General features: G+C 36.3%; 3 protein-coding genes across 3 annotated transcripts; 1 reads left to right on the forward strand and 2 right to left on the reverse strand.

Moving 5' to 3' along the window:
- Positions 1-1,181: 1,181 nt before the first annotated feature.
- Positions 1,182-15,601, forward strand: LOC135682389 (testis-expressed protein 10 homolog). Its single transcript, XM_065197262.2, has 13 exons — positions 1,182-1,420; positions 1,747-3,019; positions 5,242-5,383; positions 5,901-6,094; positions 6,551-6,734; positions 7,805-7,869; positions 8,202-8,268; positions 9,099-9,142; positions 10,066-10,106; positions 10,817-10,897; positions 14,437-14,495; positions 15,079-15,299; positions 15,425-15,601. The coding sequence occupies exons 1-13, from the start codon at positions 1,229-1,231 to the stop codon at positions 15,583-15,585; spliced, it is 2,724 nt and encodes a 907-aa protein (XP_065053334.2). The 5' UTR covers positions 1,182-1,228; the 3' UTR covers positions 15,586-15,601.
- LOC135682392 (exonuclease 3'-5' domain-containing protein 2) lies at positions 15,539-21,408 on the reverse strand. Its single transcript, XM_065197265.2, has 3 exons — positions 20,675-21,408; positions 18,915-19,522; positions 15,539-16,605 (listed from the first exon to the last, which is right to left on the reverse strand). Exons 1-3 carry the CDS (start codon positions 21,361-21,363, stop codon positions 15,920-15,922), a joined length of 1,983 nt encoding a protein of 660 aa, XP_065053337.2. The 5' UTR covers positions 21,364-21,408; the 3' UTR covers positions 15,539-15,919.
- Positions 21,409-23,601: 2,193 nt separating this feature from the next.
- Positions 23,602-27,239, reverse strand: LOC148958259 (uncharacterized). Its single transcript, XM_089113280.1, has one exon. It carries the CDS (start codon positions 26,187-26,189, stop codon positions 25,467-25,469), a length of 723 nt encoding a protein of 240 aa, XP_088969406.1. The 5' UTR covers positions 26,190-27,239; the 3' UTR covers positions 23,602-25,466.
- Between the last annotated feature and the right edge of the window lie 715 nt (positions 27,240-27,954).

The following is a 27,954-nucleotide window of genomic DNA, read 5'->3' on the forward strand; positions in this document are numbered from 1 at the left end:
CTCTGAAAAAGTGGGGGGTTTCAGCCCCCAAGTCCCCCAGTGGCCCTGTGACTGTAAAAAAATGCCATGTATGCATCAATCTAATCACAACTTCATTACTGTCTTCATGTTGGGATATTCTACAGTCGAGCCCCGATTGAATCATTATTTCAACCGAATATGCAAAAAGGCATTGTGTATTACGTTTGAAATTAGAGAATTCACATTACTGATGGCTTGTTAGGAAAAAATGACAGTAGCGTTTCTTCATTCTCGCTCTATGCTACGAACTTTCCAGTTTTTCAACAGAGTCTGCCCTCCCCCACTTTAGGAAAACAAACTGGTCTTATCGGGGAATACACGCTTTTTATTTTAAATGATACCCAGCTTGAGGCCTATTTCTTGAAGTTCCATAATCTGGACCTCTTTCATCGAATTGTAGTAGTGAAGTTTCTGAATAGCTCTTTAATTTAACTGCACATTCGGTGTTATGAAAATTGCAAATAATACATTGAAATTCTGTATTAGTGTTGCTAGATTCTTAACTACAGCTAGACAGCAAGTTGATATACAAAAAGAAGACTAGAAAAACGTTTGACATATGAAAAAATGTAAATTCAATAAAAAGGAAGATGATAAACTCGAAATTACACAATGAAACACACGATATCTACCTTCGTAACACCATAACACACAGTTCATGTGATTTTTAGATTGGCAATTTGGGGCTATCTATGCAGGGGGCAATCGAAACAAGTGGAGGTATGAATAATGTCAGTCAAAATTGAAAATAGTTGCTAGAAACGGTTATAGCTAAAATAATGAGAAAATACTTCTAGCGAATATTCATAATTAAAGTTATAGCAGTTGTGGTTATTCAGTTATGAATCCACGTCATTGTCATGTCACTTGATTCAGCGTGAATCTAACAGCTGAGCTTTTTTGTCCCGAAAGCAGCAAGGATTGTCAGCTGCTTTCCAGGGTCTTTTTAATGTGCAGTTCTAAAAACTTGCTGCTTTGCAATGATAACAATGTTAAAAAATAAAAAGTTTCTTAGAGATTTTGTCCTTAGTACTTATGGCTTTTTCCTTCTACCTGCCTTTTACATGAGGTTGTTTATAAAAAAAATTGTGATCCATACATGGAGATCCATCCCTACATGTCCTTCAAGTGAGGCAGTAGCGAAATAGAGGCTCAGAGAAGAAGGTAAAGTAAGAGCATTCCGAACCTTCACGTGTAAAATAACAAAATGGGAAAGTCGAATAAACAAAAGAAGAAGAAAAAGGAAGCGGACTTTGTGAAGCCAAAATTGAAAGTCGGAAAGAAGAAACCAACTGCAGCCAATGCTACAAGCATTGCTTTCAAATCATCCGCCATAAATGTACTAGCTCAACTTGAGGAGAAGGCTGAACCAACAAATCGAAGGAATTTAAGTTTGAAGGTCAGTACCTAATGTATGGTCTCCTAGACGTAGAAAATAGTTAAGAACTAAAGTTCGATATAAGAATTACCACGAACGACATCCTGAGTATCATTTCAGAAAAGATCCAGTATGATGAAAAATTGAATACAATACAATAGAAAGATATAAGAACAAATTAATTGCTTTTCAATTGGCTATTTTAAAGGAGCACCTTTGGTAATAGTAGAATTTTTCAGACTTCAAAGCAACGATATAGAAAACCAAGCTAGTTAGAATTATACCGGGGATTTTATCTTATTTTGCTGTTTTTACCTTGTCTTGCTGATTTCTTTTTTGCATTACAGGACCTATTAACCCAACTGACACATTACAATGATAACACAAGGAAAGATGCAACTCAAGCACTGAAAGATTTCTTCATCCAGTATCCAATGTCATTACATCAAAACCTCAGCTTGATTATTCCAAAACTTCTTAGCAAAGCTGTAGACGCTCATTTTGGAGTGAGAAAAGGTTTCTTGACTTGCTTAGAACATATCTTAAAAACTACAGCTGCCAACCAAATCCAGCCATTCTTCCCAATTATAATGGCTCATATGAACTGTGCAATGACCCACATAAATGATGGAATTCAAAGTGATTCCATTGATTTTATGGATCTTTGTCTTGATTCATTTCCAGAGATTTTTCTAAAATATTGTGACAAAGTTCTCCACAGTTTCCTTGATTTAGTTTCTCACAATCAAACTTCTGTTTCACATAAGAAAGGAGTGCACAACAAAGGAAAATCCAAGATGGTTGGCAGAGACTTGTCTACAAAACCCAGTGGCAAAATGTCAACTCTAGCAGTGAAGATAAGTGTATTGGAAAAACTTCTGAAGATAGTATTACTCGTTTTTAAATCAAAGACAAATCCAGATAACGATCTTGCCAAATCATCAGATTGTCACACTAAAATATCTGGAAATAAAACAAACATTTTTTTACTGAAGTATGAGCTACTTGACTATGATAAAAAAGACCAGACAGATGTTAGTGATCATTGCAATGTCATTAATGAGATATCAAATTGTGGCAAGATGGTCAGGAGCTTGATCCTTTCATTTATGCCTGTTCTTTTCTCTGTTTGGAATGACTGCAACCCCTCAAGGGATCATGTATCAAATGCAGAGAAAGAAAACCAAGTGTTACTCCCAACAATGAAGACAATCATCTTAATAATGAAAACCATAGTGTCGTTTGTAGAAAATGATGAAAATCTAGATTTTGCCAATTTATATTATAATGATTTCATCAAAGATGTACTTCACTTTTTCCCAATTGATCTCACAACTACAGCTCAAAGTAAGCATCTCAAAAGCTATGACTCTAATCAAGACATCTTTTATATTAATGTTGCTATTTGTGAGATTTCCTGCTGCATGATTGCCAAGAAGCCTAAAGAGTCAGTTGAAAAGTACTTTGAATACATAGTAAAGATTGCCAATTACATTCAGTCAAAGTGTTCCAGTCGTGGAGTTAAAAACTGGACAGACCAACTTGCAGCTATCCAAACAGTTTTGTGTCATTTGGTTTCTTTTTGTAGTCAAATTCCAGCTGAAAATGTCAAGATGAAAGGTAAATTCTTACATTGCACTTTAACTCTTAAGACTCCAGGGGCGGCGCGCTGGGGTATTCAAGGTATTCACGAATACTAATTTTTTTCCAAACAACTTTTAATGCTTTTATTATGTTCCAAAATCAAAATCCAAATAAAATTTTCTTTTGCCCATACAATGCCATTACAAAGCGGGCAAAGTTTCTTTAAAAAATATCAATGACCTTAACAATCGATATTGTTTTGGCGGTGGGTATGGAGACTTCTTAATCCCTTTTGTTTTCCGATGAGGCCAGCGGCCAGCAGTCACAAGGTATTCAAAGGCCATCCTGAATACACCCGCATTGTTTTTGACTGACCCTGACGTCAGTCACAGGAGATAACTGTGAGGCTAAACAAAGAATTTTGAAAGTGAAGGTATTCAGAACTTGTCTGAATACCTTGAGCGTACATGTCCCCTTCTAGCTTGTGTTTTCGGAACCTAATACTGCTTGGAAATTTGCAAGTTTCAAAGTATGCTCAACACAGATAATCAGAATAAAATGCTGGCCTTATCTGCCTATTTTTTTCATTTTTAATGGCCAGATTCGGCCATTGCCTCAGTCCACAAACTGTCACAGCTTTGTGGCCACACTATTCAGAATCCAAACTGAATACCTTCGAATATGGTGCGGCTTCATAGAAAGGCTTTTGGCCGTGCTTTGGTCTTGGATACAGGCCTCAGTTTTTACTGCCCGATAACCTTTCATACGTGTTTATCAAGAGTGCAACGAAGCATTTGTTTTCAAGCAGAAGGGACATAATACAAACAAGATGTAGTTTTCTTGCAAGTTGATCCTGGATAACTGAGATATTTAGCAAATAAGCCCTTTTGAGTAAAACATTTTAAATATGATCTATAGCACACCACAAACGATAAGGCTTCTTGCTTTTTTTTTTGGAATGTGGACAAGGTGAAGTAATTCATCAAAACTACTTAGACATCATTTTAGAACCAATTTTGAAAATCCTTTTTGTAGGGCTATATAATGGGGTGTGGCATTTGGGGGATTTGATTTTTTTGGGTGTGGCATTTTATCGAGTAGATTGTTAGTACCTTGAATACCAATCTAATATTGCTCCAAGCCGCCCCTGTAAGACTCTATTCTAGTGTAGAGTTTCTTGTTACCTTTAATTTTTTTAAAAGTACATGTTTCTGATTCAAGTCACTCTCTCCATTCTTCGAAGTTTTTCTGTTGTTCTCCTGATTTCAAACCTAATCTCAAACTTTCAGGAATTTTTTTAGAAATCAAATGTTGAAGCCCTGTATGAGTATTTGTAAAATTTGTCATCATATCTACCATAGCAATCTCTCTGACGTTTAAACCATAGCTTGTGAGATGTACCCTGGTTTTTGGTCAGACATTACCAGTTCCGTTAGCAAGGGTAAATTTTTTAATCAGAGGGTTTGTTTACATCTTGGCCATAAAACATATGATTTTATAGTTAATATAGATGTAAAGGACAAAGTTTTACTTCATATTTTGAGTTTACCACATACCCATCGCTGTCTTAAGGGAATTTTTATTTTCAAGAACTTACTTTTGTGGAGTTTTTTGCAATATTCATGGGTGTTATCCTTTGTGGATGGGCCAAATACGAATATTTCACAGGAATTTATTAAAAAACTATTGATTTCAAATATTCTTAGGTTGGAACATCATTAGAGTCAGCATAATAAAATGGGTTAAAATATGACACGTTTCACCAAATACAAGATCAATAATTATCAATTTGGCATCCCAGCACCTTAATGTGATCTTACAAATGTTTTTTCAAACCTATCATGGTACGATTAACAGAACCTGTTACAAAAATTTTAAATAAAACTTTAGCAAGTCTCACATAGTTTGATTGGTTTTTAACTATAAACAGACGCCTAATGGCTTCACATTAGTGGTTTAAATTTTGATCATCATTTTGTTGAAAACTCAGCCGCATTACTCATTTGTCAAACCTGTGCAATACATTGGCACACTAAGTGTATATATGTAACTATCTTTACTATCTTATATGTAACTATCTTATATACAATGTTTACTTGATGTCATATCTGAGATCAAATGCATTCATAATCATTCTCAAACAAACAATAAATATAGATCTTTTTAAGAATATGAATTGTCCATTTTCAGTGATTCTTTATAAAGAAACTTAAAATCATCATCTAACATTGATATTTTTCAAATTTTTATTTATGTAGAGTCTTTATTTGCTGTTGTAACTGGGATTGCTCAAAATCTAATGGCTGGATATAAAATGTCAAAAAGTTGTACAGTCAAATGCAAACTGTTGGCAGTTCTTGAGAACCTACTGAAATTTAAAGATTTACCAAATCTATCAAGGTAATAATTTCTATTAGTTAATTAATAATTTTATTGCAAGTTGGATATGAATGGTTATGTCATTTCATCATCATCATTTATTTTGTAATGCAGATTAAAAAATGGCAGCCTCAAAATGGCTGATGTGGACCTGTAGGTTCAATAATTTGTTTACATGCTCTTCAAGTTTACAGACACAGTCAAGTTTTGCCAAAACTAATACCCAGTTGCTTATTTCTCAACAAATAAAAGACAGAATCTATCGTTGTGTTACATCTTTCAATTAAGATCACCTAAAAAGCTTCTAAAGCTATGGGGATATCAAAAAAAGGAAAAAAAGAAAATGTATTCTTTTACTGCATGTTTGATGGACCAGGTACAACTCTATTTAGAAAAAAATCAAATGCTAGAGGTAATTATCTTATTTCTTTACATAATTTGTAATAAATGATATCATAAAAGGATTAGACTAAACACACAATTAAAGTTATTGAGGTTAAATGAAAGCCTCATCTGCAAAATGTTTATCATTTTTTAGGGTAAACAGGGATCTTGTCCATACTTTAGAAGACTGGTTAGTTATGTTACCAGGTGACCTACTTGCAATGCCAGATCCAAAGGACCAGAGTGGCTTAAAGCGGATGATGTCTCTCATCACTTCAGTGATAATTCAAAAGAGATCCCCTTTGAAACTGGTGGATAGCCTTGGAATTTCTATCAGCCATGTTGTGTGTATGTATGTCTTGACTCTTTTAGTAATGTAAAGCTTTAAAAAAATTTAAGGGCTTGAATATGTTTCATGTTCTAGGATGAGTCACTTCTAATTATGAAACAAGCTAGAAGAAATGAAGGTTTCTGGGCTTAGCAAAAGCCAGCTCTGTTACGAAGGAATGGCAGCACCACCGATGGAATTATTTTTTCATTAGTTGAGCATATTATGTGAAAGGGGAATTTCATCGTGTTCTTTCGGAACCTTATTCTGACATTTTATGCTCTGAGGAGTGTCAGACTAAAAAACTTTTAGTATGTTGTAAAATGTTTGCTTTTTTCAAAGCCATTTTGAAAGGGGAATTAGAGACCACTGTATTGTCACCATTGATATTCAAACAGTTGTGTCAGTAAATCATGGAAAAATCATACTTTTTAAATTGCTGTTAAGTAGTTACAGCTCTGTACTGTTCTTTTTAGGCCTACCCAAATCAGTATTTACAGAGTGTCAGCATGATCAAGTTCTGCAACGGCAATTTTTAGATTTGGTCTTCCACTTAGATTGTGTCAGTAAAGAGCTTTCCAGAAACCTTGCCTTTCTTTGTCACCGTGAAGAGATTGATGACAAGATAAAGTTTTATGTCTGCCATATTCTAAGATGCTGGTAAGTATGTTTGGAAAATATATTTTCAACCATAGCAATGTATTTTTGTTTGTTTCAAAATGGAATGTACCTTTATTTCCAGTCCCTAAATAATCCGTCACAGGATCATTAATTTTCAAAGATTTTGGTTCCTGCTGGACCTTTTAAAGTATCCAACCAGCTAAAAGATACTCGAGAAAGCTGTTCAGAGATTGATAAGGTCACAGAAAATGTCAAAAACAGAACGAAATATAATGAGAAACACTGCAAAAATTACAGTCTGCGCAAAGGCGTTAACAACCTCTAAGAATTATTCAAGTTTACTCTTGAAACAACTCTAAAAGCCTAGAATATTAAGGGTGGCTTGAACAAGGGTTTTAATAAAATGTCACTGTGAACAATTGCAGGAGTAGGTAGAATAACAGGATAGGTAGGTTTGTTTATCAAAATAAATAAATAGTGTGGGTGAAGATGCTCTTATGTTTTTAACATCAGTTTTCATGGAGTAAATTGGCGCTCCGCTTGTTTTGCAAAACCCCAATATGAAAGGAAGCAGTCCTTTTGCACATGTTTTTAGCATTATTCATGGTTTTCTGATAAAAATTATCATTAAGAAAAAGAGTCGATGGAAGATATTTTAAGGTTAGATAAACGGATGGCTAGAAAGAATCTGGTCTTTTGTAGAATCTTTCTTCAAAATTGATAAGCATCTTGGCCTATTTTTCCAAACTCTGGACAAAATTGGATAAAGGACCTATTTGATGATGTAGCAGTTTGCGTGGAAATTAGAAATATTTACACTTATTTTAAAAAGGTCATCTTTTTTAAAAGGAAGTAGAAATAAGTTCAAATGAAAGAGTGTTGGTTTTTGGGTATCATTGTGGGTTTTAACATCTAGCACCTTTTTCCAAGCGTAATTTTTCCTAAAATGATTCATTTTCTTTTTAACATCGAAGTTTGACAATTGAAAGCAAATTTGCAAGTTTGATCATATACTAGAAAATGCTAATAAATCTTAGTCTAAACTTTTATATTGAAGAAGCCTTACGAAATAGATTTTGCTAATAAACAATTACTTTCTTTGGTTTCAGTTTCGAGAAAAAGGGATCCATAGCATTTGAATCTTTTCTCAGTTTCATTTTTTCCATCATTATTGGCAAGTATCTACATTGCTTTTATTTTTAGTTGATTAATTGATCATTTTTGATGATTTTTATATAGTTTGAGCTGAAAAAGGAAAGCATTTGTAAAACTTTTTCTAGCGATTTTAATAGCAAATTGTTTGGAGACCCGTTGCTTGTCTTCATGCTGTAGCTGGGAGTTTATAATTTCATATGGTCAAGTTTTAAGTCATAAACAAACTTATTCTTTGTTCTTTGCAATTAGCAAACGATCGCTGATTTCAACTAGCCGATTTTTCTGGCCACACTAAAATTCAATTTTTCTGGCTTTGCTAAAGATTCACTCATTTTCTGTTTGCTGTTTTAGGTGCTTCACTGTCCAGCCTAGAGCAGCTGCAGACTGTTGCCTCTTGTGATTTCCTTGGCAGGGAAAGGTAAAACATCAGAACTTGAAATCTGCAATTGAATGGTTTTCAAGCTGTCAATTTTAACCAGTTGATTAAAAATTGGGAAAGTAAGCGCATTTTGATATCATGGAGAGAAAGAACAATGAATTTTCTGATCTTTTAACTTGTAACTCTTTCTTGTTAGGAGTGCTTAAAGAAATTACGAGATTTCTATTTGTAAACAACAGAGAATGCGCCAGCAAAGATGTTGAGCAACGTCCTCATTGCGTTTGTCTACTATCAGCGTACAATGCCTGCCTAAAGTCCTGGAACACTGACGTCTATTTTAAAGTTCAAAATCAATCATCCCCCTCTCCCCTACAGAACAATGTTGGTTTACTATCAAACGGGTTAGGATTTTAGGAAGCACTTTCCTTTGCTTCCTAAAATAGATATTTCTCTAAATCGTCAACATTGTTTTAGGGGGAAGGGGACGGAAGTAGTAATTTTTTTCATGAAAGGAATGAAAGATATCAAATGTAGCGTAAATTGCTGGGTGTTCCAAATACTTTTAGCAGGCATTGTATATAACAAAAGACGCGTTATTTTTGCTTAGGCCTAGCTGACTTTAACCTTTAAGAAGATTAGCCGTAGCGCCCATCAGCCTTAATTTTGTTTAAAAAAATACCGCTTATGATTTTGAAAGAGTTTTTTTGAATTTGCCCGAAGCTTTGTTGGAAGATTTTTAATTCAATCAACATATTTTGCTTTGCCAAGCCAGATTGGCAAAATCTCAACTTGAGATCTTAAGAATACATGAATTTATGAGCAATTTATAATTTGATAGTTGTTTTGAAGAATTTAATCTATGATTTTAGGCTTAAGTATGTCATAGCGGAGGATCAAATTGAACAAGAAATCGGTTAGTTGGCTACGTTTTTTGCTGCTTTTTCTTTTCTGTTGATTAAGGGATAAAGCAAATTTAATTTTTTTCTGATTCCCCTCTTTTAAAAACTACTAAAATGTCTTATTCGCTTGATGTGATAACAGCATGATTGACCAGTTGATTGATAAATGACAGTACAGGTATTAGCAGTACACATAGCAAATCTTTGAAGATACTTTTGAATGTACTGCCCCCTATCCCAATTGCTAGCACTGTTGGTTACTTTGCATGCGTTATCTTCTCTCGTTGCCAATGTTTTTCTTGACTTCTGAACGAAATTTTGTTGATTCCTCTCTCAAGATATCATTGAGCTATCATCTTATACCTTTTAGCAGCTAACTTTCTATATAACTTTCTTATATCAAAATTAAACCAAGTACTTGTTTTGAACGTGAACAGTTTTTTGATGGTACAAAATTTGCAAGTGGCTTTGAAAATAGCAAACATTTTGAAACGTATTTAAGCTTTTCATCTGACACTGCTCAGAGTATATCACATCAACGTAATGATTTAATGTATAAGGGTAGAAAATATATACCCAATTGTTTATAAATAGGCCAATGAGAAAACTTGCACATTGCAGGTAAGGCTACCCAATCCATGCCGCATGCCTATAGAAAATATTGACACTGAAGTTCAAGGGTGAAAAAGAACTCTTTCTTTTTCCAAAATAGCTTTTTTTTCATTTTCATGTAGATCGATTCTAAAACTTTAATTCTAAACATATTTCTTAGTCTGTCTGCTAGATGTTTACAAAACCATTATTTTATTAAATGAATGCTTCTGATCTGCTATCAACTTTAAACATTTTAGGCTTGTTCTTTATTGTCATTTTCGTTTTTAAGGTTGCGATGAATCATACACTGTTTCTTGTAGTGAATTTGTAATTTTAATTTCAGTCAAGAAAAAAGACACAGTGTCTCACGAAAGGTTTTGCGTGGTGAGATCATTATACAAAGCTAAGCTTGGCTTTTCGCTTTTGTTTTACTCGTACTATAAGTGTTAATGAATGAGCTTATGACTGCAATTGCTTCTATCTTTTTAAGATACCTTGTTTAGTAATAACAGAAGGAATAGATGAGTCTCGGTATCATCCATTCTTGTACTCTAAAGTAATAGCAAAATGTGTTGAGTGGATGTACTTTTCGAACATCTTCTAAAAAGAACGCCCCTTATTATCTATCACATTGGGGAATTCTGCTATGGGGGGACTTCACCTATATGGACGCAGTCTTAAGAAAAGCGCCCTGTTAATTATCCCAAAGTATAATGTAATTAGTATTACCTTTTAGAGTTTTTATCATTTGAAATATAAAGCCAATACCATGTGAAATTTTCATTATTTCTAATGCTGAATGTGCAGCTAATCCACTTCTTTTGTATTCGAAGATTGCATTTTGCATCAATTTTCTCTCGAACCACACCACAATATCAATCCCAGGAGCTGTAGGACCTAGTATTGTTTCAAAGTTTTAAGCACTTTTAACAGAAAAATTATGCTGATGTTCCAGACGGTTTCGTCTTACTTTCAAATGCCTTTTGACTGAGCAGCTCTCGTCCACATGCTCTGCAAAACGTCTAGAAAACGTTGTCCTGCATCTCATAATCTCGGTGTCATCCGTTTTTTTACTATATTTCTTTTCTATTCAGGGAATCCTAGACATGCTGGTGTCAATGGATTGTGGAAAGGACGCTTTCGGAGTGCTTCTGTTGCCTTTAAGTAAAATATTGGTAAGCATCTGTGTAAAAGTTCACACTATTTTTAAGGTTGGAGCATTTCGTCATTGTTCAGTTAGTCTTCACGATCAAACACCGTCGCACAAAACACTCTATACAAAAGCATTCGACTGCACTAATAGAATTTCTAATGATGAAGCTCTCTTTTGTTGTACAGATGAAGGGTTATTTCTAGAGTTGAAATGTGAAGCAAAATACGTCACAATTAATATTGTCTTATGTTATATAAATAAAGTGCTGATTAGTTATTCCTGCTAAGGCTTTATTGCCTTATTACTAAGTTATAAAATGTTTGTTGCCAGAATTCAGAGCATCAAATCAGTGAATAGAAAAAGACAAGAGGAAAAAATAGCTTTCGTAAATTTTTTTTAAGTATTACGAACCTCAGTGTTAATGCAAAGTTACAATAGTTTCAAAGAAGTCGTACTAGAAAAATATTACATACAAAGGCATAGGAGACGTATGGCTCGAAGGGGCTGCAGCCCCCCTAATCAAGCAGCCCCCCTAATCAAGCAGCCTCCCTAATCAGGCAGCCTCCCTAATCAGGCAGCCTCCCTAATCAAGCAGCCTCCCTAATCAGGCAGCCTCCCTAATCAGGCAGCCTCCCTAATCAGGCAGCCTCCCTAATCAGGCAGCCCCCTAATCAGGCAAAAGTTTTCGTATTTCAGGCTCCATTCGGACAGCTTTATCTCAATGAATCAATAATGTTCAGGCTCTCGGGATAATCCATGCTAGGCCCCTCGAAACGTTTTGCTTCCGCTACGCCGCCCATGATTATATACACCCCGACCCTATTTACATTGGGAAAATGGGAACGATGCAGTTTGGGATCGATTTCCTTTGGCATCGACAATTCCAAAATGTATTGTGTTTACACGGGATCGATCCCACATCGGACCGCACTGCTTTTGTAGCCCTTTGGAAGGAAATGCTCATGCATATTGCTTATGCCATCAACTTGTAGAAAGATTGAGAAGAAAATGGCTTCGAATTTGAAAATTAATAATATAATGTTTATTTTGAGCGATAAAAAACAGCCCTAATCCTGAAGATCTGTTGGAGCCTGTTCACCAAATTATCGATAAACTCATCAAAAAATAGAAAACATCCTTCATCTTGTTTTGTTTATTCTCATCTTGTGGACGAAAAAGCGCGTGAAAGGTCGAAGGGCCATGTTAAAAAGAACACAAATTGTATAGTACGTTAACCTCGCTTCTTATCCGTGCCAAATAGAGATCGAAACATATTATGATCAGTGATAATTTTATCAAGTACATGCCCTTGGACTCCATAGCTAATGAACTTCGTAATTTCTCGTCATGGCTCTGCCCTGACATTGTAAAACACCCATTGGTTTACCAAACTTAAGAAATATGGTCAGCATGTGATATTTCAGATTGTGGTGTACCAACTATGGACCGTATTCTTTATAGATTCTGGCAAGTTAGTTATATCAAATCTTTTGGAAATCTTTGGTCTGGTTGACGTAAGTTTTAGCATTAGCTGACATGCCAGAGAATGTGTAGCATGGTTTCAATAGAGACTGTCTTAGACCCCGTTTACACTGTCCCCGTTTATTTTGCCGCCGAAGTCAACAATCGAATTTTTATTGGAGTTAAAATGCAGTGGAAGGCCGATAAAAACTTTACTTGGACGAACGACAAGGTGGCTTTAATTTTCAGTGTTATTTTAGACTACAAAACTGCAAAGTCCAATCAAGGCTTAGACTGGGAAACAATACAAGCCTTTTCTGTGGTTGTCTTTTCTTCAGAATTTCCTTTTCTTCAGAATTTGACAACGTAGTTACGCCACAATCAAAGCCTCGATTACCTGAAACAGCCATACAAAAGACCTCTTTGTGAATCCGTGACAAAATCGTCTCGGATAGGTGTTTACACTGTCCCGTTCAAAAACGGAACCGTGACGGTACAAAATTCGTTCACTTTCAAAGCAGGGTCCAAACTGTTCCGGATAGCAGAGCAAAATCGTCACGGTTCCACAGTGCTAGTGTAAACGGAAGGGCGAACCGCGACAGTTTTGTCACGGTTCCAAACTTGCACGGGACAGTGTAAACGGGGTCTTAAAGACAGAAAAAACTGAGCTTTGATTGAGAATTTTGCACCACCACATTTTCATCTTAACAATGGAAAGCAATCTCATACACAAGTCTTAGTTCGAAAGACAAGAAATAAGAAATTATTTATTCAGGATATGCCCGTAAGCTTTTTTCAACACCATTAAAAGAGAACAATTTTACGAACAGTCAGATCAAACTTCAAGCAACTTGGATTTATGGGCATAAAGCAACCACAAAAATAATAAATCTTAACAGTTTCAATGAAAAACAATTTATGCGTGATTAAAGAAATTTGATTTACTAGGGAAACTTGTGAGTCTTTTATTTTGTAAATGTGTATGAAATTAGCTGTGTCATTTGTACATAGTTGGTTAATCGGTCACAAGGACAGTCAAATATAGCTTTTTGTGGCTAGCCCATTCAATTCTACAACTGGCTTTTTTCTTCACAATTTCTAACTAGGCTAGCCCATTCTAACAAGGCGATGTTATATATGAAATCAGCTGAATTTCGATAATCTTGCAGTTTTGAAATTATTTGTATGAAATTGTAATTGCTAATTTAAATCCACTCTGAAGGTGATATTTGGTTGTTTTAGAGCAGATTGCGTTGCTTTATCGGCATATGCAACCACGCTATGGTTTGTTGTATAATTCTGAACAAGGCTGCAATTCTAATCTGCCGCTTATCGATTCGCAAGATAAACATCACTTTAGATTGAGCTAGTGGCGGAAAAGCACCATCTGGTTTAAGATATAAATGCTTGAAGTAATCTAGGACTAATTATCTACAAAGGACATTTATGTACTTGACAAATGAATGACCCAGATATTGCGATATATGATAAAGAAGTAGGAAAAGTGGTCGAAAAGAAGGAGCGAGAAAGTGATAGGATTATTATCCACTCAGAAATTTTGGATACTTCCGCTATAATTTCAAGAAATAAAAGTTTTTGAGGCATTCTAGAACTTGTCACCAAGAGATATTTTTTTCAGGTATCCAATGAATTTTCCATTTCGATTACTACCCACCCACACCCTCCTCCCCAGCACCACCTCTCTGTATATTGCACTTTTCGAATTCTTTCCCTCAATTTTTGGTCTACTATTGCATTTTCAAATCTTCATTCCAAATGACATGTCCAACTATAAGGGGCAGGGAGATTTTGGGCTTCAACTACAGAAGTTTTTTTCTAATCGGCGTTTCTCGTGTCGCGTTTCTCGTGTTTAGCTAAAGTGGCCCTTTCCTAATCAAGTATAGTCTTTCTCTGTTTCTTTATTTAGACCTTTATCATATTTGACTTACTTTTTTAATTGAAAATTGTAAAAATTTCACCTACGACTACTTTGTATATGTGTAACAGGTTGTGATTTCTCTTAAGTGCTTGGAGAGTGCCTCTCATATATTTGATACTTATTTGCATTCTTCTTATCCTTGGCACATTTTTGTTTTCTAGGAGAAGTGTAGAGTACTTCCAGAGTTCACTGTTGTTGGAATTTTGTTACTCCTTTATCGGTAAGTGTACTGTAAAGCGTTAGAGCACCTAAGGACGTAGAACCTACATCTCTGGCAGATTTTTGGTCTAGTATCTTATGCAGTACCGTAAGAAGGATAGAATTATCGGAGGGGCACCATTGTTTGAGGACAATTGGAGCAATAGGGATTGTTCATTGGAACCAGAGGATGTCTTAAATTTTTTGTTGGGTTCGAGCCCCTCCAAGAATAAAAATAGTTCCGGCCCTAAATAATGAAAATCTTTTTGAATTGGTTGGATATAAATAATTGAAAAACGTGTGTATCATACAGAGCCATAGTATCTGTTAGGGGCATCAAGTTTATTAAAAAGCGTACAATATGTCTTAATAGTCATAATCTCGGTGCTATCGTCAAATCTACGTAAAAGATAAGGTACCCTGATGATTTTTAAGAATCTTCTATCTAGAAACTGACAAACTCAGACCATTGCTGCTTTTTTACACTTTTTTAATTGCACTTGAAAATAGGACATGATCCTCGCCTGCGAAATATGCTTATTACATTGAATAACCATGCTTTTTAACATTTTGATCCGTCACTGTACACTTCTGTCTTTGAAAAGGATTGGCAATTTGGAAAGAGTTATTCCTGATGACCAAGAACAAGCAATCCGTGAAAGAATAACTGAGTTTCTTTTCTTCGTCATCTTTAATGAAAGTCGTCGCAAAAAGTGCTTAGGAAAAAACGGCATCGATAGGAGAACTGATCTGGTGGCATGCGTATCAAAAGTGCTTGAAATAAACCCCTGTTTAATTCGAAGGATAATATGCATGGCCTCAACAGGTAAAAATATGCAAATCTTACAATATTAATACCGTTGGAAAATATTTCTGTAATTTTATTCTGTATAAAATTGTTTATCAGTTGAAATTCTCATTCACTTCGAGATATTTTCATTTTTTTCTTAGAACAATCAGATGGCGTAATCGACGATGAGCTGATTGTTAAAAGCATTTGGAATATGAAAAGACAGCAACACATACAGGATAGAGTCAATAGTATTTTGGAGGAAATCCAGTTTGAAAAGCTAAGAACTCTTATAGATAAAAAGGCGTTGTACACGTTATGATCAAATACATAGCATATATTGGTATCATACAATATGTCTGCACAATTCTTTGTTGTGCGCTAGCTTTGTATGAATATGGTTCATAAGATCATAGCTATGATCATTAAACAAACTAATGTTTTGAGCTTGATATTTTTTCCGATGAGCAAGCGCACAACTTTTTCCAGCGAGTAATTTTCAATGGCAATTAAATGCAAAATTTTCTAAAAGATATTTGTTAAAAACATGTTTATTAATAGCCAATTAGCGATTTTTTTACAAGCATCGCAATTGAATACTTCTTCGTGACTCTATAAGTCAACATCTCAATCCTCCAACCAATGTACGCCTGTCCTCATTCCCTATCTGCCTCTTTTTCGCTCATAGAAATGTTATGATCAATCGACCAGAACTCCGGGAGATATTTTGGTTTCATTGCCTGCAAAAAATGTTCCCGCCACATCACGACGAACTTCTTTAACTCCCCATTCTCAACTAGCTTTGCGACAACCTGTTCCCCGTGAGCACCTTCGTAGAATTCATTTTCTTTGGAAATGCCTATTTCAGACAACTCCTTAATTTCAGCATCATCCACGTTGTCTTTCTTCAAAAATTCTGTAAGAACCTGTCGTAGTGAGCACTTCCTTGACTCAGGGATTTTCTCCCCTGCGTACATAAGCGCCTTTGCAGCGGATCTAACGCGCTTCAGTTCCGGGTCTTCTTTTGATTTGCTATTTCCAACTGGCACGGAGTATTCCATTGCTAATTGTTTTTTCAAACGCAAGTCGTGAAGCTCAGAAACTCTGTGGCAAGTCACACAGAGTAATAAAACATCGTGGGATAAATGGTCTTTCAGGTATGATGGAAAATGGCGGCGATAATCACGTGGCACTATCATCTTCTTGATGTAGTTGTCATCCTTTCCGCAGACAACACACCTGTTTTCCTTCACAGTGGTATAGTAGTCCCTGTCTACGAATGGCCTTCCAGCGGGATCAAAGTTCAACTGCACCGTAAAAGGTTCCGAGTTTACAACTGTACCTGAAAAAATAGAACGTGAATGATGGGTATTCTTAAACTAGATAGAAAATGCAAAGATAATTGAAGACATAATTTTTTAAAAATTACTAAGAAACAGTTTAGCAAAATTGCAATTCAGACGTTTAATCTTGGGTTGTATAAATCATTCCAGGTGATTCTACGTATATATTTATAGTCAAGTATTTTACCACCTTGTATACTTCATTTCTACAAAATCAAGCAAAGGTTTTTTCAAATCGAACAAGTTAATGCAATCAGGCAGCTTCCTATTGAATTAGAGAAGCATTAAAGAAAGAAAGCCACTTTAATATAACCAGGGCCTCTGATAAAAGGAGAGGGGGGCTTGGGAGCCATTTCCACTTCCTTTTCCACTTCATTTTCCACTTCATTTTCCACTTCCATATCATTAATTTTTTACAAAACTACATACAAATTAAGATACTTATGTGCAATAATAAAATTGCTGACTTAGGATGACGAAAGGATGATGTGAGGTGATAAAGAAATATCTAGACTTGGGAAGAAGTCAGCATGATTTGGATGAGTGGAGTTGAAAACAGTAGTACTCCCAAAGAGGGAACGACCTATGGTATATGATGCCGTAAATGACGTAGGGGGATTCCAGGGTGATAGCATGCATGCTCGATGAATGAGTAGGAATTTAGTGTAAAATGGCCTAAGCATGGTCACTATAAAAAAAGTTGGAGCTGTGTCGAAATAAATTAATTGTTTAATCAAAACGGTCTTGAAGAAAAAATTTCGCGCGCACTTTTCCATTTTGTCATATATCTTGAGAGGACCTTTGCGAACACACCCTCAGTCTGTAATTTTCAAAGCTAAATTGTTTCTCTATATGCATCTCAAATGTATAAAAGACGTGTTCCTTGCAAAATAACGCCGTTTAAAATCTTTCAAAGAAATAGAGAAAAAGCAGTACAAAATAGTGATCGGTACAAACTGGTTAAAATGTCTGTTTGATTTTTTACAAGCCTACCAATTCCTGCCTCTACCATCTTCCAAATATTCCGCTCGTTTTTTGCTTAAAAGTTATTTTCCTGTTCATACTTTTTTCAGCCCTTAAAAGTTAAAAAGTACAGGAACGATATTACGTAGCAAAAATAACTACAAAGAGATTAAAAAAATTACATTTGTTTTACAGACTCCATTTTAAACGCCTTCCTTCGTACTCAGTGAACAGGTTTCTTAACTGATCGAGAATTCGAATACGTAATTTCTAAATCTACAAATAAAAATACTTTAGTAGTAGCGTTTGTTTAGATAGAATTTAGAAAAGTCCTCTCTAGCGCAGGAGGGCTAAATTTGCTGATAAACTTTGCTTTTGCAATTTGCTTCCTTTAGTTGCTCATTAAACAAGTCATTACTGGCCGTCGATATGGCCGTAGAATGTGTATAAATTTCAACTTAGAATAAATATTTGATGGTTGAGACTAGCTAGAATGCAAAATTGTTGAAAGCCATAAATCCAATTTATTTTGAGAAATGCGAAATGGGAGATAGAGAGGCGTTTGTAGACGAGAATACTGGCAACTGTAATCCATATGATAAAACATAACGGAAATGGGTAAGTGTGGCAAACTTTGCTTGAAATAAAAAGCATTTTGCGTTTACTTTCGTTAACACGTCTCAACCATGGCCTATAGTGTAACGTCATAAAACAGTATATTTTCAAACTTTTTTATTTTTGACCACATAACCCAAAAAGCATGGGTGTAGCAGATGCTAAACATTTGAGGGGGCTTAGTATAAATTCGGCCCGAATTTTAGTGCTTTGTTGAGATAGATCTGCCTGAATGGAGCCCAAACTTCCTTGGTTTCTGTTCAGTTTATACCACAAAAGGTCTTCTTTAAAGGAGCACCTGATGTTTCTTGATAACTGGAATGAAAAACGACAGATGAAAGAGCCATCCAATTTGTATCGCAAGCCACCGCATGCGCAGATTAATCAAGATATGTGGAATGCTGAAGGCGGTTTTTTTCCAGAGGGGGGGAGGAGGGATTGAAAAGCAAGGGGCGCCAGGAGGACTGATTCAGCCCTGTTCTACTTTAGTGACTCTTCCCGACTGCTTCTTGAGGAATTTTCTCAGAGACCCCTTTTGTGTTCTTAAAGTGTGACACTTCTGTTTTCACCTTTGCTGTTGAATTTAATGTCCCCAATAAATGTTAAATGCAGAAAACTGAAGAAGATTTTTTTAATTTTTATATCATAGATTATTTTTATTGTTATTTACTTACTAGTTATTTTCAAGGTGAAACAATAATACAATTCAAAAGAAAAATAACATAGTTACCTAGGTTTTTGAAGGCATACCACTCTGCTTTCTTTTTATCACATGTGCACAAGAGACAGCCATCTGGAGCGAGAAGAATACAGTTATGGTACAAAGGTGTCTTCCGAACTGTCACTGACTTTTGTGATAGTTTTGGGAGATTTGTATCACTTGATGGCTTTTTCTTGAAAAGAGAATTTTTGTCCTTGAAAGCCAAATCCACAATTCCTTGGCATAGTGAAAAGCCAACTTTAGTTACTTCATTGTTTATTGTGGTCATTGAAGTGAAGGTCTTCCAGATATCAAGCCTTCTTACAGTCAGACCAGGTTGATAGAATAGCTGTGCTTTATTCAATAAGAAAGACATCATGAGTAAGTCATCACCATGTGGTCTTGGTTTGATCTTTTCTAGACACTTTGAGAGGTGAACAGTTTTCTTTGACTGAACCTTTTCAATGCACAAAGCTAAGAATATTTGTAAAGCTGCCAAGGAATCATTTGCTGCATATGCAATTTGCCTACATGTGAGTCTTTTTGACTCCCAGTTGCTGCAGCGTACCTCATATGATTTATCCATCTTTGATCCAACAATAGCACCAGTCAGAGATACTAAGCTCAAGCCATTGACCCTTCAAAATATAAAGACAATAGTAAATTTATTCATTTAAATATATGATGTTTAATAGAGGGCACCATTTATCAAAGGGTGGTGTCTAATACAAAATGAAAATGTTGTCAAATGAAAAATGAGAAGAAAAGTTCGATAAAAAAAAGCTAAAAACAGACTTTAAACAATGTTTTTTCCCCAAAAAACACGTAATAAATTGCGTTCTTTACGGTTGGCTGAAGGTGCAGCGTTCAATAAAGAGCAGCATTTATCAGAGGGCGGGTTCATTAGAGAAAATACGGTATTGGGAAATTAGGCTTCTAAATGAAATAGATTACAAAATTTGGAAATCACCTATAATGTTTTTAGGATGTTTTGAATTACTCCCTACTCATTAATTGCCACCCAGACATATAAACATACAAATATTGATATTCATGCCACCAAGCATAAATAGTTTGGATACTTGTATTATATCCAATAAATGACCAAGCATCTGTTAGATATTTAGACTTTTACTTTTTCATGATGTCACAGAACTTTTTCCTTGAGCATAGATTTAACCAAGGTAATAGCTCATTACTTCTAAAATTGTCAGAATCTGTAATATTTTATAGCTATTGAGTGCTTAAATCTCATAAGGAATGGCCTGTGATAAGTGAGTTTGGACAACAGGAAAAACAGATCAATTTATTGTTGACAAAGGGGTGGAAAACTAAAATTGAATAATAACATTCTTGTCTTGTGATAAAAGTCTCATGAGGAGGCTGGAGTACAGTAATTACAGAGAAATGCCAGACTGGAAACTATTATATACACAAGTAATTGGAAGCCATTTGCTGACTTAATCTTTTGCACAATCTGAGCTAAAACTTACACAAAATTTTACCTGCCAATAAATTATTTACTGAAATAACTTTTGGGGTCAGTTTATTGTCAATCAAATAAGGAAGCCAAAACAATAGCAAAAAAGGTAAAAAATAAGCATCTCAATTGGAAATTCACAACATGTTTATGATATTTTTTGTGGCCATTTTAACAAAAATAAACTTTGGTATGGTGAAAACTGCAAACTGCACTAGGAAGTGCAGTGGCAAGTCTTACAGGTGTGCAGGATGAAGTTTCCAGTCTGGGATAAATGCAATTTAAAAATAGCATTATACAATTAAATTACCTTTCTGGAAACTTAATAATATCAGTTTTGTGATAACATCTTTGAATTAAAAACCTAAGATCAACTGCACCACAAATGTCGATCCCAAGCATACGCAACCGTTTGCAGTCCTCCTCAATACCTACACCTAACTTCAAAATGTGTCTGCTTTCCAAAGCATCTTTGAGGCTTTTAGGGAAAGAATTCTCAAGGCAGCATACTCTAATGAGAAAACAATCACTCGTTGTTGCAATCTGAAGCAATGCTATTGGAAAATAAGGTCGGTTATCACATTCTCTTCTGGCAGTAGCGGCTGGGTTTCCTTCAGTTACCCACTCACAGTCAAAACCAATGAAATGTTCATTCCGCTCTAAAATTTTCTTTTTTATTATTGTATCAATTAAGTCCTCTTCCGCCAAGGTATAAACTGGAACGTTTGTAAACTTCCTACGGATAAAGCCTGACACCAAAGATGATACGGCAGTGCCATCGATAAAAAAAGACGATCTATTTAGGCCGGATTTCCTTCCAATTTTTCCTGTCTTTTTCCTATACTTTTTTCCAGGTAGATATTCGTGAATGCCCGATAAACCAAACTCAATAACATCTATAATAAAAACACATAAAGCGATTAGCCCCTTTTCGGTTCCGTAACTGATTCTATGTGTCTCGAAAAGTAATTCTTTGACTTTGTGTACTGCGGAAGTCATTTTGGCCTAGCGCTCCATTGCATGGATGCCTCGTATTGTTGTTCACCTCGTTCGAAGAACGATATCATCGTTCCTGCGGGCTGCGGGCACTGTGCGGGCAACATTCACAAATTCCTAATGTTGCTCAAATGTTGTCCAGTTTGGCCACCACCCATTTTTGCAGCCAGGCTTGCCAGCAGTGGTAGCGCTAGAAATTTTCCTACGGAGGGGCTTGACCTTCCGACAGGGGGCTAGGCAGTCGGAGCGAAAACATGGAATTACAGTTGAAAAGGACGCACAAACATTGAGATTATGACAGAACATGAATTCAACAAACAAGAAAGAGCAGCTCTTTAGAGCGGGATTATTTTTTTGTGGGGACTCGCTTTTTTAACAAAATGTCCCTAAAAATAAAAAAAAAGAGATAAGAAAGTTCTTTGTAGATCTTTTTCCGTGATTTTTCAAAATTCGAAATTACTACTGAGGCGGCATTGTTGCGGCAGGCGAGGAAATGTTCGAATTTTGACGATTCCAGTTTGCTGGAAAATACATTGGACCAATTTTTTACCTTTAAAATACAACCTTACTCTTAGAATTAATACCCACAGGCGGAACGCTATTCCGGTCATTTGCGCACCCAACCCTGAAACATCGTAATGTGGAGTTTGGTTCTCCCTGGCTTTGGTTTGCCATTTAACAGTTAAAATATTAACGTGCCAAGGAGTGAAGAGGGTCAAATCGAAATGAAAATAAAAACGATCAAATAAACCATCCAGAGGCGGATTTAAGGGGCAACGATTGGGGGGGGGGGTTAGATAATGATTGGATTTTGGTGTCACGCCCTTCCGGTGCCGTGAAAATAATAAAATCGCCCATTTCAAAATGTTTCTTTATAACTATAATGGCTTGGATCTTTGCTTTCTGTAACATAAATTTCCAACCGTTACTAGCTACAAAATACTTAATTATCCTAAAAACAGTCGATTGCAGATTAAAAAAGGAATTGATCAAACTTCAATTCTTCTCGCTTTAAATTTTAACCATTTATCGGCAAGCTTTCCAACGTCTATCTTGTCTGTTACATCATTTTTGCAAGCAATGATCATCAGGTTGTCTAGCCGATCATCACACATGTTTTACCGCAAATATTCTTCGATTTCAAGTAGTTTATAATATTGAAAGAGAAACTACAACTGACTTATCAAGAAGTTAAATAAGGAAGGAACTTGATGTTATTTCATCACTACTGGCTACCAAATAAGCTATTTACCGAATCAACACAAAATTTACCGGATAACGCAAAAATATTGAAGGGGGCGTCGCACCCCCACACCCCCCCCCCCCCCCCGCGGTAAGTCCATCCCTGATACCATCGACTATCATTGATTCTTTAACTAATGCCACCGCCAAATTTGCCGAGTAAACACCAAACATGCCGAGTGTCACCAATGTTTCCCCGAGTGTGGATTATTCGATCTCCAATGTTTTTTGCCTTTTTAAAGCTAGTATAGGGGGCTGTTTCCATACTTATTTTAGTTTTTTATCTTTTGAAATTATGTCCCACCCAGTGATCTTTAAATATTTTAGTTAGATTGGTAGTCCGATTGCCGTTTGCTATGCCGAAAGAGAGGGTTGAGCTTCCCAATATGGTGTGTAAGGCCTGGTTCAAACGTCGCGCTTCTCATGTGCCGAACCTAACTCGAGAATTAAGTACATGAGGGGCGCGACGTTTGAATCAATTTGGTACGGCAGATTTAGTTAGGAGCGGCAAACTAGTTTGGATCGGCAGAGCTTGCCGAGCTGCACGGCTCCAGCACGGCACGGTTTCAAGCGTCGAACTTGTCATGTACCGAACTCAATGCATAATTATATTTAATTTATTTTCCTTCCCAGAATTCATTTCTTTCTTGGAGGGCGCATGCGTTTCAAACAAATATTTGAGATTGCGCGCCTTAACCAAGATACTTCATGTTACAATCCTAAACCCATTTGGTGCGACATGATTAAGTTCGACGTTTGAAACGGGAGTCGCGCTAAACATGCTCAAGTGTCGCTCCAAACAGAGTTAGGTTCGGCACATGAGAAGTGCGACGTTTGAACCAGGCCTAAATTACCGTATTTACTCGAGTGAGCGCCGCGGCGCTCTTTTAATTTCCGCTACTTTTGATGTGGCACTTACTCGGAGGCGGCGCTTTTTATAAACCCTATCATTTTTGAATAAAACAAATAAGTTTTAAACAATCATTTAGTAGTATATCTTTAAACTAGTATATATTTAGTAGTATAACAAATAAGTATATCTTTAAAGGTTCTTAATGTCACTGTCGTCTTCACTGTCGGAGACCAACAGAACGCCAACCATTGTTAGAGACGACCCTGCCAACTGATGAAGAATTTTCTCGAAGCCAGCACAGAAAATAAACTGGTCGCACAAGTTACAGGGAAACGAAAGAGAGAAATTTCATTTTATTTTCATTTTATATTCTTTATACAGAAAAATCCCTTCAGCTTACAACTAAATACCAAATAGAAAAATAAATACCCTAATTACATTAATGTAATTTATCTACAGTTAAAGCTAAATTATGCACAGTAATCTATCTTAAAGCAGCTGCTCTTCCAGGGAGTTGTGTTTTATGTTGTGTTCAGCTCGTTTAATAACTTTTCAATTGCTTTTTTAATTTACTAAGTGTAGGGAGATCTCTGATATTGATGGGAATATCGTTCCAGGCTTTCAGAGCCGAATAGTGAAAGCCTTTCTTGACGTATTCGAGGTTATTTCTTGGGATTTGTAGGTCCCGGCAATTCCTTGTTCTGTAGTTGGAGTGCTGGGTCCTATGATGATATTTATCCCAAAGGCTTTCGGGACATTGTCTGCTGATTATTTTGTATGTCATAACTGATCGATCGAACTTTGTTAGTTGCTCAACGGTCAGCCAGTTATGAGATCAGTTGTCTTTTAGTCTGGCCTTATGAATAATCGAGCGTGCTCTGTCCTGCAGACGTTGGAGTGTATTCAATTTTGATTTAGGAAGACTTCCCCAATAACATTAGCGTATCTCAGATGACTTTCGATAAGTGCACGGTACACATGGTCGAGCTGGGATTGTGAAATTAGATTTTTCAGTTTTTTTAGCGATTTCAGACCGCCGTTAATCTTTCCTTTCACTTTGCTGAATTGGTCATCCCAGTTTAGCCCTTCGTCCACCATAACCCCTAATGATTTGGTCTTCGCAACTCGCTTTATTTCTGAATCATTAAGGTGCAGTGGTTTTGAGATTTCAACTTTATTTGTCCTCCGTGGATGGCCAATAATCATGTATTCAGTTTTTTTCGGGTTTGCGCTTAGTTTGTTCATCCGCATCCATTCCAAGATGTTTCTTAATTCTTTGTGGGCATTTGTAAGTAGATCCTCAATGGTACTAGATGTTAATGTAACATGTGTGTCATCTGCATACATACTAGCCTTAAAGAATTCTAAGCACTTTTCAAAGTCATTTAGGTAGATGATAAACAGGAGTGGTCCCAAGCATGATCCTTGAGGTATACCACATTTTACCATTCTAGCCCCCGACTGTTGTCCATTAACTGAGCAGAATTGTATTCTATTACTTAAGAAGGATGTGAACCATGCTCCCGAGATTCCCCTCATACCGAGTGTATTTAACTTTTTTATCAGTATTGAAGATCTATGGTATCAAATGCCTTTTTCAAATCCAAAAAATATAGCCAAGTTGAGCTGTTTTTTTGTCCATGTTGTCATACCAATAGTCAGTACCATTTATCAGGGATGTTATAGTAGAATACAGTTTTCGAAAAGCAGATTGATTTGGGGTCAATTCTTTGTTCGCTATGAGATATTTAACAAGCTGATCTTGAACTATTTTTTTCCAACAGTCGAGAGAAAACTGAGATGACAGAGATAGGTCCATAATTGTTCCCATCCCTTTTCAGCCTGATTTAAAAATTGGTGTGACTTTTGCTAATTTCCAGATATCTGGGAAAGCACCATACTTTAATGACGAGTTGAAAATCATGGTTAGTGGTTTCCAAATGAAGTCTGCGGCATCTTTAATTAGCGTAGTGAAGATCTTGTCCGGGCCCGGTGTCTTACTATTTTCAAATTATTTGATGGCATTTAGCACATATGTTTTATCGATATGTACAAATACCATTTTGTTTTGCTGAACATTGATATGCTTGAGAGAATCGTCATCAGGTCTAGACTGTAACTTGATAGCAAGTTTCGGTCCTATGGAGGTAAAGTGATGATCAAGTGCTTCAGCTATATCTTTTTCTTTTGTAATTGTTTTCCCCTCTATATCTAAGCTCGAAATTTCTGTTGAAGGGGTTGCTTTGTCTAACACCTTATTGATAACTTGCCACATACTTTTAGGATCTCCCTTATTTTCTTCGATTAAATCAAAATAATGTGATTGTATTGCATCTCGAATTTTATGCGTTACCTTATTACGAAGGTGCTTGTATGTGTTCCATCTTTCAAGAGATGCTTTCGTCGCTTTCTTAGCTGCGTCCCTCTCTTTCATTATTTTTCTGATGTCTGGGGTGATCCAGGGAGTAGAAGTATTGCCTAACCCCCTTTTCTTCAGGGGTGCATGGATATCTAAAACCGACTCAAAGATCTCCTGAAAAGTGGTAGCCATCTTATCAGGATTATCAGCGTAAGAGTTAAGGATGGTTTCCGAATCTATTTGCTGCAGGTCGTTGCAAAACAATGTCCTGTCATAATCGCTCAGACAGCGAATCTCCAAAACTTTTGGTTTTTTATTTTTGACTCGCCAGGCATTCACTTTTCTTATTCCGTACATCAAATAGTTGTCAACCATCCCTAACTCTAGAACGTCTGCCTTCAATATATATTTTGAGCTAGTTGTTGAGAAATGGTCTATTTGCGTTTGTTCATTGCGCTCATTCGTTGTTACAGCTACTCGAGTGTAGCATTTAATCAGTTGTTCAAGCTGGTACTCCTAGTAAATTGCTGTCAATTTTTTTTGCGTTTGAGCTTTGGTTATTTTTGAGATCGCAGATTGTATCCCCTATAAAAATAATTTCTTTGCTGTCTCTGTCTAAGTTTTTCAAAACTTCCCTAAGGTTTTCGAATGCAGCATCTTCTACTGTTGGAGGTCTATACCAACAAACAATGAGAAAAGGTTTTGCATGCTTAGGTGCAATTTCAAGCGAGATTAATCCCAAATTTTCACTTTTTATTTTCACTGTTGGTTCAGGTAAACTTGCCTTGACATAAATTGCAACACCTCCACCATTAACATTACGGTTATTTCTAAAGATGTTGTAACCACTAATGCTAACTTCAGAGTCGCTTATTGTTTTGTCAAGCCGCGTCTCGCTAAGACCAATAATATCTACATCATGGTCATCAAGCACAATTTCTAGCTCATGTCTATGTTTTCTGAGGGAGACTATATTTAGAAACGCTATTTTAAGACCATTTCTCTTCCTTTGTTGCTCTTGTCTACACTTTAAATTGTCGTTATTATAGCTGAGACATCCCTAACAATATTTTACAAAGCTACTAATGTTTCCAGAAAACTTTCTGATACCTCCATCATTAATGTGGAGGCCATCATCTTAAAATTGCTGAACATAATGTTAGAATTGTCAACCATATCTAATCCGTTGAGGGCTAGTTCAGTTTCGAGAAGTTCATTGACCTTTTTTACTGTCTTATTCAGGGCCATGTTATCCTTCCTCTTGAAAATAAACGAAAATGCAACTTTAGCTTTCGGAAACGTTCTTAAAGTTTCCTCGCAAAGCTTTTCCGGTGTGCTTGAAGCCACATTATTACCGTTGTGCTTGAAGCTACCCTTGAAGCCACTTCCTGTGTGCTTGAAGCCACATAATTGGCCTTGTTGTTCCATCAAGCCTGGTTTCCATATAGCCGTAAGGCTGCCTGCGACTGCTTTCTGCCATCTTCCATCATCCATCCCTACGGTATCGCCGGCAGATAATTCTTTATGGAAACGCTTTCTAACGGTACCGCAGGCAGCTGTTTGAAGTGCCGTAAAAGTTGAACGAGTTCAACTTTTCCCGGCTCTTACGGCAGCCTCCCGGTACCGCCGGCAGACAAATTACAAATGGAAACGCCTTGCCTGTGGCATTCTTTTGTTCAAACGGATCATGTGATGTGCAAGAACCAATTGAAACAGGGCTTTGTTGTTGAATTTTGCCCGCCAGTTTTTCCCGCTCAAACTTTACCTAGTTACCGGCATAGTTACCGATACCGCAGGCAATTGAAAACAGAACGTTTCCATTTGCCGGCGCTACTGTAAGGGTGGAAGATGGAAGATGGCAGAAAGCAGTCGCAGGCAGCCTTACGGCTATATGGAAACCAGACTTCAAAGTTCTCTGCTTTCAAGAAAGATGTACACATTGCCAAGAATCTCAAGAGAGAGTTATATAAAAAAGCTTTAAAATATTCTCATTTTCAACTTCAAGTGTGTGTTGATACAAGAAAATAAATTCCCGAAGTTGATTTAAGATTTGCAGTTTTTCCAGTTTGATTCTAACGATTCTAACGGTTTTTCGATTAAGCGCCCATTCAAATACAAAAAGGACAACTGCAGCGCCCAT

This window comes from Rhopilema esculentum, chromosome 16 (assembly GCF_057945365.1).
Source record: "Rhopilema esculentum isolate cy_ngs chromosome 16, ASM5794536v1, whole genome shotgun sequence".
Lineage (NCBI taxonomy): Eukaryota > Metazoa > Cnidaria > Scyphozoa > Rhizostomeae > Rhizostomatidae > Rhopilema > Rhopilema esculentum.